We start from the raw sequence: 18,087 nt of genomic DNA, 5'->3' as shown, positions 1-18,087 counted from the left end.
ATTTAAATTATCTCATTTGATTCTGTGAGACAATCATCATAAATATAACTAAGAACCTAGTGTTTCCAAATCTTCATTAAATGCATATTGGAGATTAATAATAATTCAATGAGTATGAAATACATCACAGGATGCCCTAACTACAATTAATATTATTCAGAATATTTTACGTTTTTCTTAATTCTTCAAGTCACATTTGGAAATGTGAACATATACCTGAAAATAGCTTCAGTTAAGAGCTTCATGAGCTCTGTATCTTGCAAAGATGTTTATAAAGTACAGAAAAAAGTCTAAGCTGAAATTTCTATCTTACAGTGTTTCATCTCTAAGGAAAATAATATTTCAGTAGTCATGGGTGTAACTCAAGGCTGTATAAGCATTTCAACATCTAATAATTTATGTGTGATTTTTTTTTAAGGTAGGCTAAACCTTAACACAGAAATTGTACGTATTCCAGAATCACAGAATACTGTAAGTTGGAAGTAAGCCACAAGGAGCAGAGTTCAAGTTTTAAAGTGAATGGCCCATGCAGGGATTAAACCTGTGACTCCGGCATAATTAGCATCATGCTTTAATCAACTCAGCTGATCTCAGCATCAATATTACTTTTTCCTTCCCAAGCGTCTTTGCAATTGTGTCAAAAAGGAGACCTATTCCCCATCTCAGGTTGATAAAATCTGTGGGGTCTCCTACACTCCACAAACAGAAAATAGGGGAAAATCATTCCTCTCAGGATCTCAAACCTCTAAGTTAAATTCTTGCTTCTGAAAACCTCAATCAGGCATTTATTTTCTGATATGGAGAGACACTTTCTGATATTTTTACCTCCAAACATTAATACTTAAGGTTGTTAGTATCTGTCAATTTTTTATCACAATCAGACAAGTACTGTTCCAATATCTAGGGTACACTTCATGTCAAAATGGATATGTTATGTGTAATGTTTGGTCTAGGCTGACAACAAGCAGCACAGAAAGTTTTATAAGACAAACTTCTGTGATTTGGGAGTCTCTGATTTTAGACAAAATATGTTACCCACAAAAAGTTGCATCCAGTCAATGGAAGACTTCAAACTGTTTGACTACTGATGCTGAAGGGTAAAAAAAACAAAACCCCAAAATGTTGCAAAGCAACAAAACAAAAAAGAAAATAAAGTGAGACAAAAAATACCATGGCAAATATAATTCATTTAAATACACTGTAAAATCCAGATGTGAATTTATAGAGTTTTGTTCAGGTATGTTGACAAGTTCCACAGGCCCTGTCTAATTTTCTCATATAGCCCTGTAATGCTGCCTATATATGCCATTGTAGCCATTGTAAATATGTACTATTGAACCAGGTTAAAGCAAAATTCGTTTCCTACAAACATATCAAGCACAGGCAACAGACAAACTGGGACAGGATTAAAAATTAAAAACAACTCAATTTCTAAGTAGGACAAAAGAAAACTACCTCTTGACCCCAGAACAGATTGTGTCAGAATACGAATTAAATCCTTTAAATTAAATCCTAAAGAATAAAATACTGATAAAACAGGAACTAAAAGCCCACTTACATTACTCTAAATATTTGAGTTTTGACTGGATCAGAAGATATACCAGGAATTATGTGCAAATTCCACAGTACAATCTATTAGAATAGTTCCATTGTTTTAAGACAAAATCACCATTGTGAATCATATCAAATAAGGCATTTACATTTAGTTGAATCAGCTATGCAAAAGAAAGCTTGTGAACAATTTGCTAAATTTGCATTTAGTTGGAATTCTCAAAATTACTCAGAAAAGTCTGATGCCTGTATTCTAGAGAAATCACATATATACACTCGGGGGGGGGGGGGGGGGGACAACCAAACCTGCATTCTTATTCTGCCACTACTTTGAACCTGGATGCTTTAACTGTATCTAAGTACCAGCGCTACCACACAACCTGGTCGTCTTCCCCCACAAATGAAACCTCCTTTATCCTTTAAAACTAAGCTGTTTATCAGTCGTGGAGTTCTCTGAACTGGTTTGTATCCACTTATACCCTGGAGAACTGCTTTGAGTTTCTCCAAAGTCTGCCATGGGAACTCCAAGGAGTGGAGAGCTGTGGACAACATTCCAGACACAGGCAAAATTAAATGTTCATTTTATTAATTGTAAACATATTCACTTTTAGACATTTAATATTTGCAATATTCAAATACTTTACAGGTCATTGCCAATCTGTCTGATACATTTCCGGGAACAACTGAGGAATCAATCATAGAATGCTAACAGGTTGGAATGGACCTTAAAGATATCTAGTCTCAACACTATGCCATGGGCAGGGACACCTCCCAGTAGACCAGGTTGCTCAAGGCCTTATAAAACCTGACATTGAACACTGTCAGGGTTGGGGCATCCACAACATCCCTGCACAACCTATTCAGTCTCACCACCCTCAAAAATTCCTAACAGCTACTTTAAATATCCCCTCCTTCAAGTTACATCCTTTATTCCTTGTCCTTTCGCTACAGTTCCTGATAAGAAGTCTCTCTCCAGCTTCCCCATAGGCCCCCTTCAGATACTGGAAGTTTGCCATGAGGTCTCCAGGCAACCTTCTCTTCTCCAGGCTGAACAGGCTCAGCTTTCTCAACCTCAGCTTTCTCAGCCTGTGTTCACAGGGAAGGTGCTCCAGTCCACGTACAAACTTCATGGCCCTCCTCTGGACTTGCTCCAACAGTTCCATGTCCTCCTTAAGATGGGGACACCAGAATTGTTCACAGTACTACAAGGGGATCACATGTGAGCAGAGGGGCAGAATCACCTCCTGTGACCTCCCATGCATGCTCCTTGTGATGCAGCCCAGGACTTGATTGGCTTTCTGAGCTGTGAGCACACACAGCTGGCTCATGTTGAGTTTTTCATCACCTGTCACTCCCTGGTCTTTCTTACCAGGGCTGCTCTCAATCACTTCTCTGCCCAACCCATTGGCATGTCTGGGATTGCAGTGATCCAGGTGTAGGACCTTGCACTTTGCTTTGCAGAACTTCATAAGGTTTGCTTCAGCCTACATCTCAAGCCTGTTGAGATCCCTCTGGATGATATTACATTTTCCCTCTATCATGTTGACTGCACCACCACAAAGCTTGTTGTTTCCAACAGATTTTTGAGGGTTTGCATTTGAGGGTGCACTCAGCACCGACAGATTTCACTGTCTATGTCACTGACAAAGATACTGAATAGTATCAGCCCCAGCTAGTACTGACCCTATGACTGCTTCAAAGACACCATCATCAGTCAAAAGAGGCGATTATCCTACTCTATTTATCACTGCTGCAACCTCTGCATGTAACTAGTCTCCAAGTGGACAACGAGCCATTAACCCAGACTCTGTGTGTGTGGCCATACAGCCAATTCTGTATCCACCAAATAGTCCATTCATTAAATCCCTGTCTCTCCAATCTGGAGACAAGGATGCCGTGCAAAAGTGTGAAATGCTTTGCATTTAGTCCAGGTAGACAATGTCAGTTGCTCTGCTCCTGTCCACCAATGCTGCAGCCCCATCAGAGAAGTTCACCAAATTTGTTAGGCATGATCTCCCCCTTGTAAAGCCATTTTGGCTGTTACCATTCACCTCTTTTTTCTTTTTTTCCTATGTGCCTTTACATAGTTTCCAGTGCTCTATGATCTTGCCTAGCACAGAGGTGAGACTGATTCATCCGTAGTTTCACTGATATTCCAGTTTCCCCTTTCTAAAAATGGGGGTTATATTTCTCTTTTTCCAGTCATCAGGGACTTACCCAACTGACACAATTTTTCAAAAATGATGGACAGCAGCTCAGCAACTTAATCTCCAGCTCCCTCAGGACCCATGCATGAACCTCACTGGGTCCCATGGACTTGTGCATATTCAGGTTCCTTAGATGGTTTCAAACATGATCCTATTCTACAGTGAAGTGTTGGTTTTGCTCAGCCTGGTTTTTCGTAGTGGTGGGGCCACAAAGGAGCCTTCTGTGAGAAGCTGCTAGAAGTTTCCACCATGTGCAGCAGAGCCAATCTCTGATGCGTCTAAAGATGGACATGCCGAGGCTGGGCCAATTAGAGATAATGGTAACACCTCTGTGATAACATATTTAAGAAGAAAATCAAAATAAAGTGGTGGTGCAGTTTTAATTCCAGCCAGAGAAGAGGAGATGAGAACATCTGAGGGAAACAACATGGAGACACCAAGGTCAGTGGAGAAAGAGGGGCAGGAGGTGCTCCAAGCACCAGAGCTGAGATTCCTCTGGAAGTTGTGGTAAACACCAAGGTGAAGCACCTGTGCCCCTGCACCCCATGGGGGTCCATGGGGGATGCAGAGATCCACCTGCACCCCATGGGGGAGGTGCTCACACTGGAGTGGGTAGATGCCCTGGAGGAGGCTGTGATCCAGTGGGAGACACAGTGGATAGAGGCGGCCCCTGCTTCCAGGCTGGAGCAGCCTGTCCTTGGAGGACTGCACCCTGTGGTAGAGTGACCTATGCTGCAACAGTTTTGGGAGGACTGCTGCTCATGAGATTGAAACCAGGCTGGAGAAGTTCACAGAGAACTGTTTCCCATGGGAAGCGACCCCACAGAGAGCAGGGATGGACTCCTCTCCCTGAGCAGCAGAAGAAAATTTCAGGTGACAAACTGACCAAAACCCTCATCCCATCTCCCTGTGCTGTCATTGGGAAGGAGGGAATGTCTGGGGGAAGAAGAGGGGTTTTTAAGGGCTTATTTTACTTCTCATTATCCTCTTCTGTAAAAAATTCACTTTGTAAGTCTATGTTGAGCCTGTTTTGCCCTTGGAGTGTTTTCTCCTGGTCCTCATCTCAACTCACGAAGCCTTCATGAAAATTTTTTTCTCCTCTGCCCAGCTGTGGTAGGGGAGGGTGAGTGAGCAGCTTTAATGGCTGCCTTGCATTTGCCCAGCGTCAAGCCAAGTGGGCTCAGGGTCTTCATCCTCCCAGTCCCTACAGCTGCCTTTCTTGACTTGGGTGGCATGGCTGGAGCACTTGCCATTGAAGACAGAGGCATAGAAGTTGCTGAGAACCCCAGCCTACTCTTTGTCCAGGGTAGCCAAGTTTCCCATTTTCTTCCCTAGTCTTTCTTTTGTTTGCAACATACGTACAGAAGCCTTTCCTGTTTGCCTAACTTTTCCTGGCTACAACAATTCTAACTGGGCTTTGGCTTCCCTAACTTTGTCCCTAGCTTCCCGTACAATTTCCCCGTATTACTCTCAGGCCACCTGTCTTCGTTTCCATTTCCTAAAAGCTCTTTTTTTTTTTTTTTTTTTTTTATTTTTTTTTTTACACTGAGTTTGCCCAGCAGGTCCTTATTCATCCATGGAGGTCCCTGGAATTTTTGCTTGATTTACTCCTTGTTGGGATGTATCGCTTCTGAGCTGAATACATGAAATACCATTGCTGGTATATAAATTTGATATAACTGTCATATCAGTAATCCCTAAGATGAATGTATAATACAATACTCAATGACTGCCTGTATTTATAGCAGACTGCTATAACAAATGAGGAGTGAAACAGTTAACAAAGAAGTCCTAAAGAAAACGTACTCTTCAGACTTTTCATAATCATGTTTTAAAAGTTAGGAGTCTCTTAAAGAATCTTCCTCTAGATAGTAAGATTATGTAAAACTATCAGAAGATGAACAAAGGTTAATTAAGAATACAAGGCAGTCATAGATTTCTGCTTTTCCTGTTATGAAAACAACTCATACTATGGAAAAGTAATATAAATGGTTTTGTACGCAAGCGCAAGGCAGAAGTAACAAACACTAGGTCAGTGAGATAATTTGTACTTTCGGTTTCTAATGTCAAATATATAAATTTACTCTCCCCAGGGCTATCTGTTGTAAAAATGAAAATATTAAAAGTAAAGTCAATATGAATTCTCATCAATGACACAACAACTCATACAACACTTTTTCTCTCCTTAATCTAATAACAGCTAGTAGTATTTTCATCAAAGAATTCTTCAAATTAAAATGTAATCTCAGAAAGACAAAAGAATGAAGGCAGTCTTGTTTCAATGAAAGTCTCTCTATCCATAATTGACATATTCAAGGCACTACTTCAGACACCTCTGAAATACAAATTTTTACAAAATCACTCTAAAAATGACAATGGGATTTTCTTTCCTTCGAAAGGGCTTCCAGTAAAACCAACATAAACACATGTAGAAGATGAAAAAACCCCACCTTAATAATAACAATAGATCTGCACTTTTCAAAATACCAATTAAAAAGGTAGTGCCAAATATTGCAGATTCTAAAGCTATTTGTTTTGTATGTGAAAGTGAAGGCCAGATACATAAATAAAGTCCAAGTAGCAATAAACTACAGAATTTCCCATGGACCAAGAATTCCACACTGGAGATATAAAAACAAATGTCAGTGCCAGCTCACTTTTTCACTGTTGCTATGTTCCTCTTCCACAATCCTTTGTTTGCATTCCTTCTGCAAGTCTTCCAGCTGTGCCTGCAACTCATGAACTTTTGCTGTCATCTCTTCTTCACGAGTCTTCAAAATACAGGCAAAAACTTACTTATACAATTAATCATTTAACTACTCAAAACTTTAACTGTGTTGTTAAGCAAAAACATAAAGCAATCAACAAACATTATACTATACACAGAAAGGATATGCTTGATATTTGTGTAAAAGCTAGATACAGACTAGATACCAGACTCCTACAGAACAGACCAAGAAAAATAATTCGTGCTTAACAAGATTTTGTAGGCCTCCAACAATAAAGATTACATAGCTAGGATTACAGTTACTTTTTTTTTTTTTTTTTTAATTCCAAAAGAGATCTATTTCTTTTGGGCACTAAAACAGCATTTGAGTATAATCCAGAAAGTGCATGAAGGTCATGACCTTCATGGAAGCGGCAGATGGCAATACAGAATTAATTCCTATATTATGGAAGTGACAAGGACCTAAATCCTTTCCTCAGCCACTCTCACAAAGATGCCATGAGAGCGGTTTTAAGCACATTTTCCAAAACAATGACCAACTATTTCCTTTTCTCAAGGGTTTGAAAGGCAGTATTCAGTATAGAGGAAAGAAGCAGTAACAAGAATGGTAGGGAGGAAATTAACTCTTCCTTCACAGGAGAAAAATACAATGACCTAAATCCTAGGGAGTTAATCCATCTATATGGCACTTTGCAAAAACAAGTATTTTTTAAAATTGTGTCCCCTCTGGCCTTCTTGTGAGAGAATATGTTAGGAATCTTATAAAACAGCACTCCAATTCCTAGTGCATGTCTCTGTTGCTGAACAAAACTAAAACTCTAGTTTCACTCATGCTAACCATACATGGCTGTCAGTCAATTGATGGCTTTACTAACAGAGTAGTATTTCAAGTCAAATTAGCACAATTAATTAACTGACAACAAGTCCAGAACTGCTGATGCAAATTTTGTTCTATTCAAAAATCTCGGGAGTACAAATTATAATGATACGGAATATTCTCTGGAAAAGTAAGCGTAGTACTAGAAAGCTGATCTAGGCTTAAAAGATTTATGGAACGCCATTACTAATAAGAGAATTACTTCCCTCTAAGACCAATTTTTAAGGTGTTCCTTGCACATGAGTTAAGAATAAAACACCTTCCCCATGCAGCCCCACAGTCTAGAATGCATCATCAAAAAGAAATTAAGAAAATCTACCCACAAATAATGGGTACAATGCAGTATCTGAGCAATATGATAAGAGTATCTGAGCCATTCTTACAGCCACAAAGTTTAAAAAATATCCATCAAGAAAAACCTTACTCAAACATCATGACCTCCAAACAATGTTAGCTTCTATTCACTCCCATGATTTTTCTATGCCCTCAGAAGTGCATCAACAATTAATCATATCTAAAAAACTTTTTTTTCTTTTTTTATAGATGGTTATACTCCCCAGTTTAAAATTTCTCAATACCTGGCATATTAAGGGATAGTGATGGTTGTTGTTTTGGCTTTTGCAGATTTTTTTTATTTTTTCGTCCACCAAGAATCTAAAATTTTACAATTTGTACACAACTGTTTAATTTAGTAAATCAAAATTGAATGCACTTCATTCTTAGTTACAAAAGGTAGTTGAGAGGCTGAAAAGAAATTAAACTCAAAATGATGAATTACACTTTTGTAAAAAGGACACACCTCTGAGCAAGTATTTGGATAAACCCCTGTAGAGAGATTTTTATTCTGAATTCAAAATTATTAGCAATCAAGTTGGATTCCAACATGCTACTGATCTGCATTTACAGTAAGAACTTATAGTTCTATATAGCATCTGGCATACTCTGAAAATAAACTACATGATATTTGGATGTAATTACAATTATAGACTAAGACTTCAAAAATGTTATAGTTTCCCAAATCTTAATCAGGAAGCCTATCCTGTACTCTCGTGGAAGGCATTACAACAAATGAAAAGATACATAACTGAAGTTAGGTATTTTATTTTTAGCTCACAGTTAGGCTAGCTGGAAAACAGCTGGAAAACTCAATTTTTCTCTAATGATATACTTTAGTTGAAGAAAAAATACTTAGCTCCCTAATTAGAGGCTATGCCAATCTAAAAATCCTTTAGTTAGGGAGACTTTAATGAAATCTTACGTGATGAAAGTTTTCATAAAATAAAACAACACATAAAGCAAAAGTGGAGCAATTCACAAGCAAATCATATTAAGTTTAACAGTTGGAATGATTATTGCTTGTCTTTGAGGATAAATAAACCAAGTTACACAATTTTTAGTATCAACCATGTTTAAAGAGCAACAAAGTTATATGAGCAAGGTTCATTCTTGCAATTGGTTTTATTTTTGCTTCATCTTCTTACCATTTGAGATGAACTTCTCTGCACGATATGAAATTTCTCAAACGCATCATAAGCCAAGTCAAGTATAAGTGAGGTGATAACTGGTAATTTTATGCTAAATCTGGTGATGTATATGTTCCTATTTCTATCAGAGATGTCAATGAACATGATATACATCCAATTTAACATAAATATTTCTCAACCTTTGAGATGCTTGCAATACTTCTTTCAGGAAAAAAAAACCTCTATATTTTTTTTAATTCCCTAAAGTAACAGAAATAAAACACTCACACATATAAAAGACAGATATACAGAATACCCATGTATTCTGTAATTTAAAACTACAAACTACAGTTTATTTCAGTTCCAGGTAACTGTCATTGCAATTATCAATGAGATGCAAAAAAAAGAGCGTTTATGTCCTCCAATTGCACACAAGTCAAATTAGCCTAAACCTTCAAGATCATGCAATGACTACACCATACTTGTTTCTGACACTAAGGATGAAAGGAGCAGAAAACATGAAAGAATCACAAGTGCATGATTTGAAATCACATACCCATCTGGGCCTATAAAGTAAGGACCTGAATGGCAACACACTTCACATTGAGGTAAGAAAAATTTAAATCCTACAGAAATGCAGAATTTAGACCTATGTTATGAAAAAATCCCTACAAAACAAAACAAAAACCACCAACAAAACAAAACACACACACACACACAAAAAACTCCAAAAAACCCACAAGAACAACAAAAAAAAAAAACCCACAACCCCCCATCAAAAACCCTTGTTTTTTTAGTATCAATCAATTTTTACAAATTAGGAAACAAAAGAAGAGGACTCTAAATGTAAAACCCTGCTAAATGCTATTCATCCTGCTAGAAGTTCAAAAATCAGAGTGAAACATACCAGCCTGCTTACATGTTTGAAATTTTTAGTATGAAGCACTCATAAATGTTAAGTGCATAGATCTTTGGACTGGTAACTGATCACAAGCAAACAGTCCACTTACATCTATTGCTGCTGGCTCTATTAATGTAATAGTCTCTCTTTTTTTTAACACTATTTGTGTAAATATTTTTTTACACAAATACATTGTGTACTTTTTACATTATTTTTAGTGTAAAAAAAAATATATTTTTACATTATACTATTTGTGCAAAGAGGACTAAGATTAACAAAGTTAAAGCCTGCATTCCAATATGATATACAGTCTAGCGCTGAAAACCATTTAATGTTTTCGACACGTACAGACACGACTGGGAAAAATTACTTCGCTAAAACAAGAGGTATCCGTGGTGAAGTATACTTAAACTGAAATTGGCTGGTGACTTCTGGTTGAAACGCTATTACAGAAAAAGTATGTCTGTCTGCAAATATCATGCAGAAAAACTGTTCATTAAAAACCAAACAAAGAAATCTTTACTAGCATAAAAACTATGTAAACACACTGCACCCTGCATGGAACAGAACTTTACTTTAAGGGCTACGGCACCAATCTCAGCAGGGCATCAGAGGAAGGAGATAGACAGTGAGACTGCCCCATAAACACTGTATTTATAAAAACGATAAACCACTAGCACAATTCCACTAAAATCTTAAATGTCACTCAGTTTTCTCATTCCAGTCTGGCACACAAACTGCTCAAGGATGTAAGGACTTAGCCATCTAATTTTTATTGAGTGATCAAAGTTAGGGCTTAATTTCTGATGTTCTTTCATGCCCATAAACTACAGAAACAAATAATTTAATTGCAGCTGGGTCACCAGACATATCAAGTGTAATTCAATCAGTAAGACCTTCACTAGAAAGAACTACAATTTTTCTATCTAGATATGCAATCAAAAAAGTGTAATTTTGAAATTTATGTAGTCATATCACTTTTCAAAAAGGTACCTCAAGGATTTCTTCATATTTTTTCACAGTTCTTTTCAGATCATCATCTTTTTCAACAATTTTTTTATGCAACTGTGTTGTCTCTATATGATGATTTTCTATCAGTTCATTTTCTACCTCCTGGGCTTTACCTACAAAAAAACGTTAGGCAGTATTAAGAAAAGCATGGTTTTGTTTTTGTTCTGTTTGTTTGGGGTTTTTTTAATTATGTCATAACTGATAACAAGTCCAGAACTGCTGATGGAAATTTTGTTCTATTCAAAAATCTCAGGAGTACAAATCATAATGATACAGAATATTCTCTGGAAATGTAAGTGTAGGACTTACTACATTTTAAAAATGTTTTCAAGTAACTATAAGGAAAACTTGCCAGGAAAATTCATTTTTCCACACTATCAGTTACTATTATGTCCCTTGATTCTAACATGTACAAAATTTGTTGTCTGCAGTTTCGTACCTGGAGCAATTTTTTCTACCTGGTGCTGGAACTAGTTTCTAGAAGATGACAATCAATATTTATTAACCAATTCTATCTCCTATTCTATCTAGAGATGTGACTGAACCATTTGCAATTTTCAGAAACTCCTCACCTGTAGGTGTACTTCTAGTAACTGGAATCAAACCACACCTTTTTCTCACTTTTTAATCTCCAAGTTACACTATGGTGGCAAAAGACTGAGAAGACGAAATATGTTGTACTCTAGTTATAATCACATTGTGTTACATTGAGACATCATACCCAGTTAGTGGTTAGTGAATGAAGTCTGCAAGATGCAGCTAAGAAAAGGCAATTCTGATTCTCAGATGGATCTAAGTTTCTCTAAAAGGTGAGTAAGTTTCTCTCCAGATGCCATATATTCAACAATGAAATGTTAAAGTTTTTACTACTGGAGACAAAGTAGCATTGCAATGGAAATTTACCGAAGCACTTTCACCTTCAAAATTTTGCTCTCATTTTCTTTTATTATATACATATGACAGAAAGATACCTATGGCTATCATGGTTAACTCTTGCCATGGCAGATGTAAAGAGTGCTAGATCAAAGACTCATCCTGCAGAACAGCTATGTATGCATTTTCATAATTGTACTACAATAAATATTTAAGTTACTTCCTAAGCAAGACAAGTTATTTCCCTAAGTTCTCTAGACACTCATAAAACACATGTTGTGTTTATCACAGTCACAGGTATAATCCCTCCCCCAAAAAAACAATAACTGAAGATTCAGTTCTCTGACTATTCTACTGATTACAGTTATATTAATATTGTACTTACTGATTGCCTCTTTTACTGCTGTTTCCAATTCTCTCTCTTTTTGAGCCAGCTGAGTATTGAACTCTCTTATTAACTGCTTTAAGATGGAGTTGTGCTTTAACTCAATGTCTTCTTGTTCACATCTGTACAAAAATGTCAAAACATACAGCAAGGAAATATAACGTTTAAATAGTGTGTGAAAACACAAGGCAAGATAGGAGATCTGGGAATTTCCTGAGAACTATTTTAGGAGAGGATGCTTTTGAATTATATGAATTCTGTGATTCACGGAGGCATTATCTTCCTCCCCTATCTAATTCACCTGGTAGGCATAGGTGTTTCATTTAAAAACAACCCAGAATTGACCCCTCCAAAGATATGGAGTTTTTGCTGAGGTAGTTGAAGAACTGGAAGAAGAGAATGTCATAAAAAGAAATTTTAGGGAATTTTTAGAATGGCTTGAAAAACTATTAGAAGTGCTAAGCAGTACACCACATTTTGTGCAGTATGTATGAACAATTATTGATCTCAACTCAACATGAAACTCTCAGCACTAAGTTTTAATAAACTTTGTTTCCTGTTTGAGAAAAATAGAACTATATTATATGCTTCAGCAATGTTGTAAATTACCATCACTGAAACATATCAGAAATGGTATTACTCTGCCAAATGTCAAACCTCTTTTCTTTCTGATTCTCTAAGTCTATTTAGAACAATTAAAGGAAAACATCAGTCATAATTTCCTTGTTGTAAACTGAGATTTAGAAAAGTATTCTTGAGGTTTTAGTGGCTAGAGATAAAATACAGAAATGGTAATACAGACAGGAACAAAGAATTTACCTGATTTTTTGCTCCATTTCCTCTAATGACTCCTTCTTTACTATGTCAAGCTCTTGCTGATGTTCCTTTCGCAAAGTACGTATGTCTTTTTGAAGATTATTCACCTCTTTGCATAGTTTCTGTTTCTCGCCTTCAGTCTCTTCCAGTTTAGTCTCTAAGTCCTTCTGCTGGTTCTGCATATCAGCTAGTAACTTCTGCAGCTCCAAAACAGATCTGGACTTTTCTTCAGCATTTTCCTCAAAAGCTTTCATACTGTCATTTTTTTCACCCAACTGTTGCTGCAGACATTTTAGCTTTTTTTCATATCTTGAGGTCGTATCTTCCATCTCAATCTTAAGAACTTCATTTTTCTTCACTATATTATTTCCCAACTCTTTTATCTTCTGTTCTAAAGACTGACTGAGTGCCTCCTTTTCCTGCATTTTTTTCTGTAAGTCTCCAATTATATTCTCCATATCAAGATATTTTTGTTCTTTAACTTTCAATTCTTCCCTACTGCTTGCTAAAACACTGCCACAACATGCATGCTCATCCGCTAACAATGAATATTTTTTGACTTGCTCGTCAAGTTCTCTCCTGAGACTTTTGGTCCTAACCTGCTCTTCCTGATGGCTCTTCTCAATACATTCTAGTTTTTTAATGAGTTCTTTCTGTTTGTTTTGCAGTTCTAGATGACAGTCATTACTCTCTCGTTGTTCTTTCTCATACTTCTGTAATAATGCATCTTTTTCTGTTAAGCTCTTCTGTAACACCTGCATTTTCTCTTTGTATGTCTGTTGGACACTCTCAAGTAAGTTATTTTTTTCTTGTTCTACAGCAGCTTTTACACTCTCTACTTTTTCCAGCATCTCCTTCTCTAATTCTGTGGAATCTCTTGTTGAGTTAATTTTTTCTTCTAAGGACTCAATTTTTGCTTCTCTCTCCTGTAATTTCTGCTCCAACTTTCTTAACTGGTCTGACCTATCTTGCTTAAATTGCTGTTCCTTTTCTTCCATCTGAGACAGTAATTGCTTTCTAATAGAACCTATTTTTTGCTCCGCCTTCATTTTCAGATCAGCCAGCTTAGTGCTGTTCTCTGCATTCAGTCTCTCTTCTAATTCTTTCAGTTCTTCCTCTTTCCTTTTAAGTATCACTGACTTAATTTGACCAAATTCCTTTTCTTTTGCTTCAAAATCAGCTTTCAGTGAACCTATTTGCTTCTCAAGATTAAGCACTTTTTCTTCAGCCTTCTTAAATCTATTCTCCTTTTCAAAAGCCACCTTCTCTGCCTGATGGAGTTGCCAAACTATTTCTTTTTTCTCAGTGTTTTTTTGTTCATTACACTTTTTAAGTTCTTCCACCAAGGAATCATTTTCTAAGGTTTTCTGAGCAATGTTTTTTTCTAGTTCAGCAATTTTTGCTGCTTGTTTTTTTAACTTTGAGGTTAACTCATTTTCTTCCTTTTCCCTCCTGTTTTGCTTTTGTTCCAATTCACTTTTTAAACTATCAAGATTCCTGCCTTGTTTAGTCAGCTGTTCCTTCAGTTTATTTAGCTCTTCATCTTTTTTACTGGCTTCAGTACTGCTTAATTCAAGTTTGCTCTGCAAATCTTTGATAGTATCATGATTTTGTGTAAACCTGGTTTGTTCTTTCATCTTCCACTCTGACAGCTGGGCTGTGCAGTGATCTATCTGATCAAAAGCTGATGCTTTTTCTTGACTCAGCATCTCAGCTCTGGATGATAACTCTTCTACTTGATTTAACAACTGCATTTGATCCTCTTGATGTTGTTTGCTTAACAGAGATATGGCTGCTTCCTTCTCTGTTAAACTTACTGTGCTTTCAAGTCTAACATTAAGGTCAGTAACTGTTTTGTTGAGAGCAGACACTTCAGACTGTTTTTCCTGGAGTTCTTCCCTCATTGATGTGACAGCATTGATATTTTCAGATAACTCTTTCCTCAGCTGTGTTATGCAAGTTTCTTTCTCTGATGCTTCTTGCTGCTGATGTCCTCTCTCTTTCTGCAATTGTTTATTTTCTATTACAAGCCCTGCAATGTCAGCTCTCATGGACATAATTAAATTGTCCTTCTTCTGCAGTTCTTGCATTGACTTTTGCAAAGAAGTAGTAGCAGCAAAATGATGCTCCGTTATTTCCCTAAGTTGAGCTTCTAGTTCAGTTATCTTACTTGTTTTGATTAATATTGCTTCTTTAACCTTTGCAGTTTGGCGCTCACAGTCTGCAATTTTACATGTTATTATGCCAATTTTTTCACTACATTTTTCAATTAATTCATTACCTTTAGTTTGCAATGAAGCTTCAGCACTCTTCCAAGCATCTAACTGGGCTGTAAGTTCTCCTGACAACCTTTTAAACTCTGTTTCTTTTAGCTTAATTGTCTCTAATTTTTTGTCATAATTTTCATTATCTTTATACTGAGAAGATTGCACAGTTTGGAGTTTTTCTTCAAGGGTTTTCAGTATATCAGTCAGCTCAGTAATTGTGGCTTTGTCCTTCTCTTCAACTGCTTTCTGCTTACTGAGTTGCTCTTGAAGTCCTGTTTGCTGTTTCAGGGACTGTTTAAGATCACTTTCCAATTTTTTCAACTGTGTTTTCATGTCACTTTCCTTATGTGACAAAGCATTCACCTTAGCCATTGACTGCCTTAGCTGTTCTTGCAACTCCTTCAGGCATTCCTCCCTTTTCACGCGTTCTTCCTTCAGTTGGATTATTTCTGTTCTGGAGTCCTCCTTTTCAGCACTGAAGATGAAAAGCTTCTGTTTCAGGTCTCCAACTTCCTGCACTTTCTCTTGCAGTTCCACAGCATGTTGTTCCTTAAGTTCTTCAATCTGCTGATTAAGTTTCTCTTCCCAACTTAGGATTACTCCTTCCGATTTCCTTTTGTGGTCCTCAGCAAGACTGTCTAGTTGCTCTATCTGATTAGACTCCAGTTTTGACACTGCATTGATTCCAGATGAGCTGGCATGAGCCATTTCCAAAATTTTAGTATTGAATTCACTCTCTTTCTGACTGAATTCCAACTGCTTGTTTTCAAGCTCTTTTTTTAGTTTAGCTTCCTGCTCAGCAAGTTTATTTTTGAAAGTTTCCTGCATATCTTTTGATTTCTGTTTCATTTTCTCCACTTTCTTCTCCTGACATTTCAGTTTACTTTCATACTCTCCTTGTAAAGCACTAATTCTCTTCTCTGCAGCTAACAGTTTCTGTTTAAGCTCTTCCACTTGCTTGTTCTGTAACTTCTTCATGTGCTCCATTTCATTTTCCTTCTCAGTCAGACTTCTCTTCATCTCATCAGCCTTTCTTTGTAGGTCCTTCAGTTGACATTCATACTGCTGTGTTACAGTGGTTACTTTCCATATATTTTCACTTCTTTGCTCCTCTAACTTTGCAGACACTTGGACAAGTTCAGCTTCAGATCTTTCTGCAGATTCCTTCATTTTCCGTTCATGTGCCTTTAACTCCTCCAAATGTCTGTCCTTCTCCTCCAGTGATTGTTTGAGCTTGTTGAGTTCCTCTTTGAGTACCTTCTCAACACCTTGAATAGACATTTCATGCTCTTTTAACATTGTTTCAATCACTTCATTGTGCCGTTTCCTCTCTTCTTCCAACTTTCCTTTCAATTCTTGCTTAGCTTCATGCACTTTACTATTTATTTCTGAGAGCTCTTGCTCTAAATCATGACGTATTTTTAGTGCTTCTGATAGCTCAGAAGACAGTGCTTCTAATTCTGTTTGTTTCACATCAAGTTTTTCTAATGTTCTTTCATTCATCTCTTCTATGTGTGCACAGAAAATTGTTTCTTTCTCTTTCAAAATGGTTTGTATCTCTTCTTGTTGTTTCTCTCTTATTTTTTCTATTTCAATTATTTGTTGTTGCTTTAAAATTTCAAGTTTTTCTGTCCAAAGCTTTTCTTGCTGCTGTTTCACATTCTCCAGTTCTTTATAGTGTTTTTCAACCATATCACTGATTTCCTTACTGTGCTGGGATTTTTCAGACTCTATGAGAGTATTTAATTCCTCTGACTGCTTTCTGTCATCTTGCAAATACTTTGCAAGAGAGCTTTCCAGTTCAAGAATCCTCTGTTAGAATACAGTTTTAAAAGAAAATGAATATTCAAAAGGTAAAAAATTTGATTTATTTTTAAATGTGAACCAGGTTCACATAACTACTGGTTACTTATTCCTTTATTTTCAGTGAATGTCAACTTCTTCAATAAACCTTTCATTCATCTGGTTTGTTCTCATTTTTGCTTCCATTACGGAGAGTTAGCTAATTAATAAAAAACTCCCTATCTCACTGCAGTGAAAATAAATACAAAAAATTGAAAATAATGTAACTAATTCAAATAAAGTAAGTAATGATATTTATGAGAGGTATGTTTATTTATGAGAGGTATGTTCACATTTTCTTCTTAAACTAAAGTACCAACATATAGGATGAAAAATATAGGGAATTTACAATAGTATTGTGGAATTTTATACATGTCTACTGATTTATTATAATTCTACCTCCTGTAGAAATGCTGCTGTAAAGCTTTACGTTTCTTTACGCAAAACTTTTAAACAAGTATCTGGGAGTGGTGGAACAATGTACAAACTTGCATTAGCAGAAAATACAGTCTTACTCATTACATAAAGCAAAGGACACTTCAAAAATCTAAGCAAATCCTTTTGCTTACAGTGGTGGTGCACTCCCCCCTCCTTACAGGCTGCACTGATATCTGAGAAATGCTTGTTAGGCCTTGGCCTTTTAAAAAACAGTAACTGGACACAGCTCTTCCCAAGCTCATCAAAAACCCTGTCTACTACCAGGGACTGCTGCTGTCTAACAAGCTCAGGTTTTCCTTACAAACAGCACTGGAAACGATTTTTCTTGCCTGAATGGCATAACATCCCTGTTCTCAGGCTTTCAAAGAAAGTACCAACACAACTGTGACCAGGATGAAACATTGTTATGACTGAAGCCCACTCTCTAGCAATCCTGTAAACAGCCCTCCAAAATGGGACCCTTTGAGCTCTCCTGGACCACAGCAGGCTGCAAACAGCAATCTCCCTCTAAGTGACTAGTCAGAACTAGCGCACTCTCAAGATTTCTGTACTTGGAGGATCGACAAAAAAAATTACAAATACTGGGCCAACATCCTCACTCCTCGAGGTTCAACCCTTCACTCGCTGGGGAGGTGCAAAGGCATCTGAAGTGAGTAATTCACTTACTTTCAAGGGGCACTAACTGTTCATGTCTGTGTGCATGCACATCAGCATATGCTATAGCAAAG

At 36.9% G+C, this 18,087-nt stretch overlaps 1 protein-coding gene across 8 annotated transcripts in view; it reads right to left on the bottom strand.

Moving 5' to 3' along the window:
- GOLGA4 (golgin A4) overlaps nt 1–18,087 on the bottom strand; it is a 73,249-nt gene that overhangs the window by 9,584 nt on the left and 45,578 nt on the right. For 7 of the 8 annotated variants that reach the window (XM_041406306.1, XM_041406302.1, XM_041406304.1 and 4 more), the window contains 4 exons: nt 12,816–16,891; nt 11,997–12,118; nt 10,721–10,851; nt 6,416–6,529 (listed from right to left, as the gene is read on the bottom strand). In XM_041406306.1, the coding sequence (XP_041262240.1) occupies nt 6,416–6,529; nt 10,721–10,851; nt 11,997–12,118; nt 12,816–16,891 (4,443 nt within the window). The remainder of the gene's footprint in view (nt 1–6,415; nt 6,530–10,720; nt 10,852–11,996; nt 12,119–12,815; nt 16,892–18,087) is intronic. The other variant, XR_005952820.1, reaches the window with a different exon arrangement.

The sequence above is a fragment of the Onychostruthus taczanowskii genome, unplaced genomic scaffold, assembly GCF_017590055.1.
Source record: "Onychostruthus taczanowskii isolate IOZ18803 unplaced genomic scaffold, ASM1759005v1 scaffold247, whole genome shotgun sequence".
NCBI classification, from domain to species: Eukaryota; Metazoa; Chordata; class Aves; order Passeriformes; family Passeridae; genus Onychostruthus; species Onychostruthus taczanowskii.
This window is presented reverse-complemented; position numbering and strand designations above follow the sequence as displayed.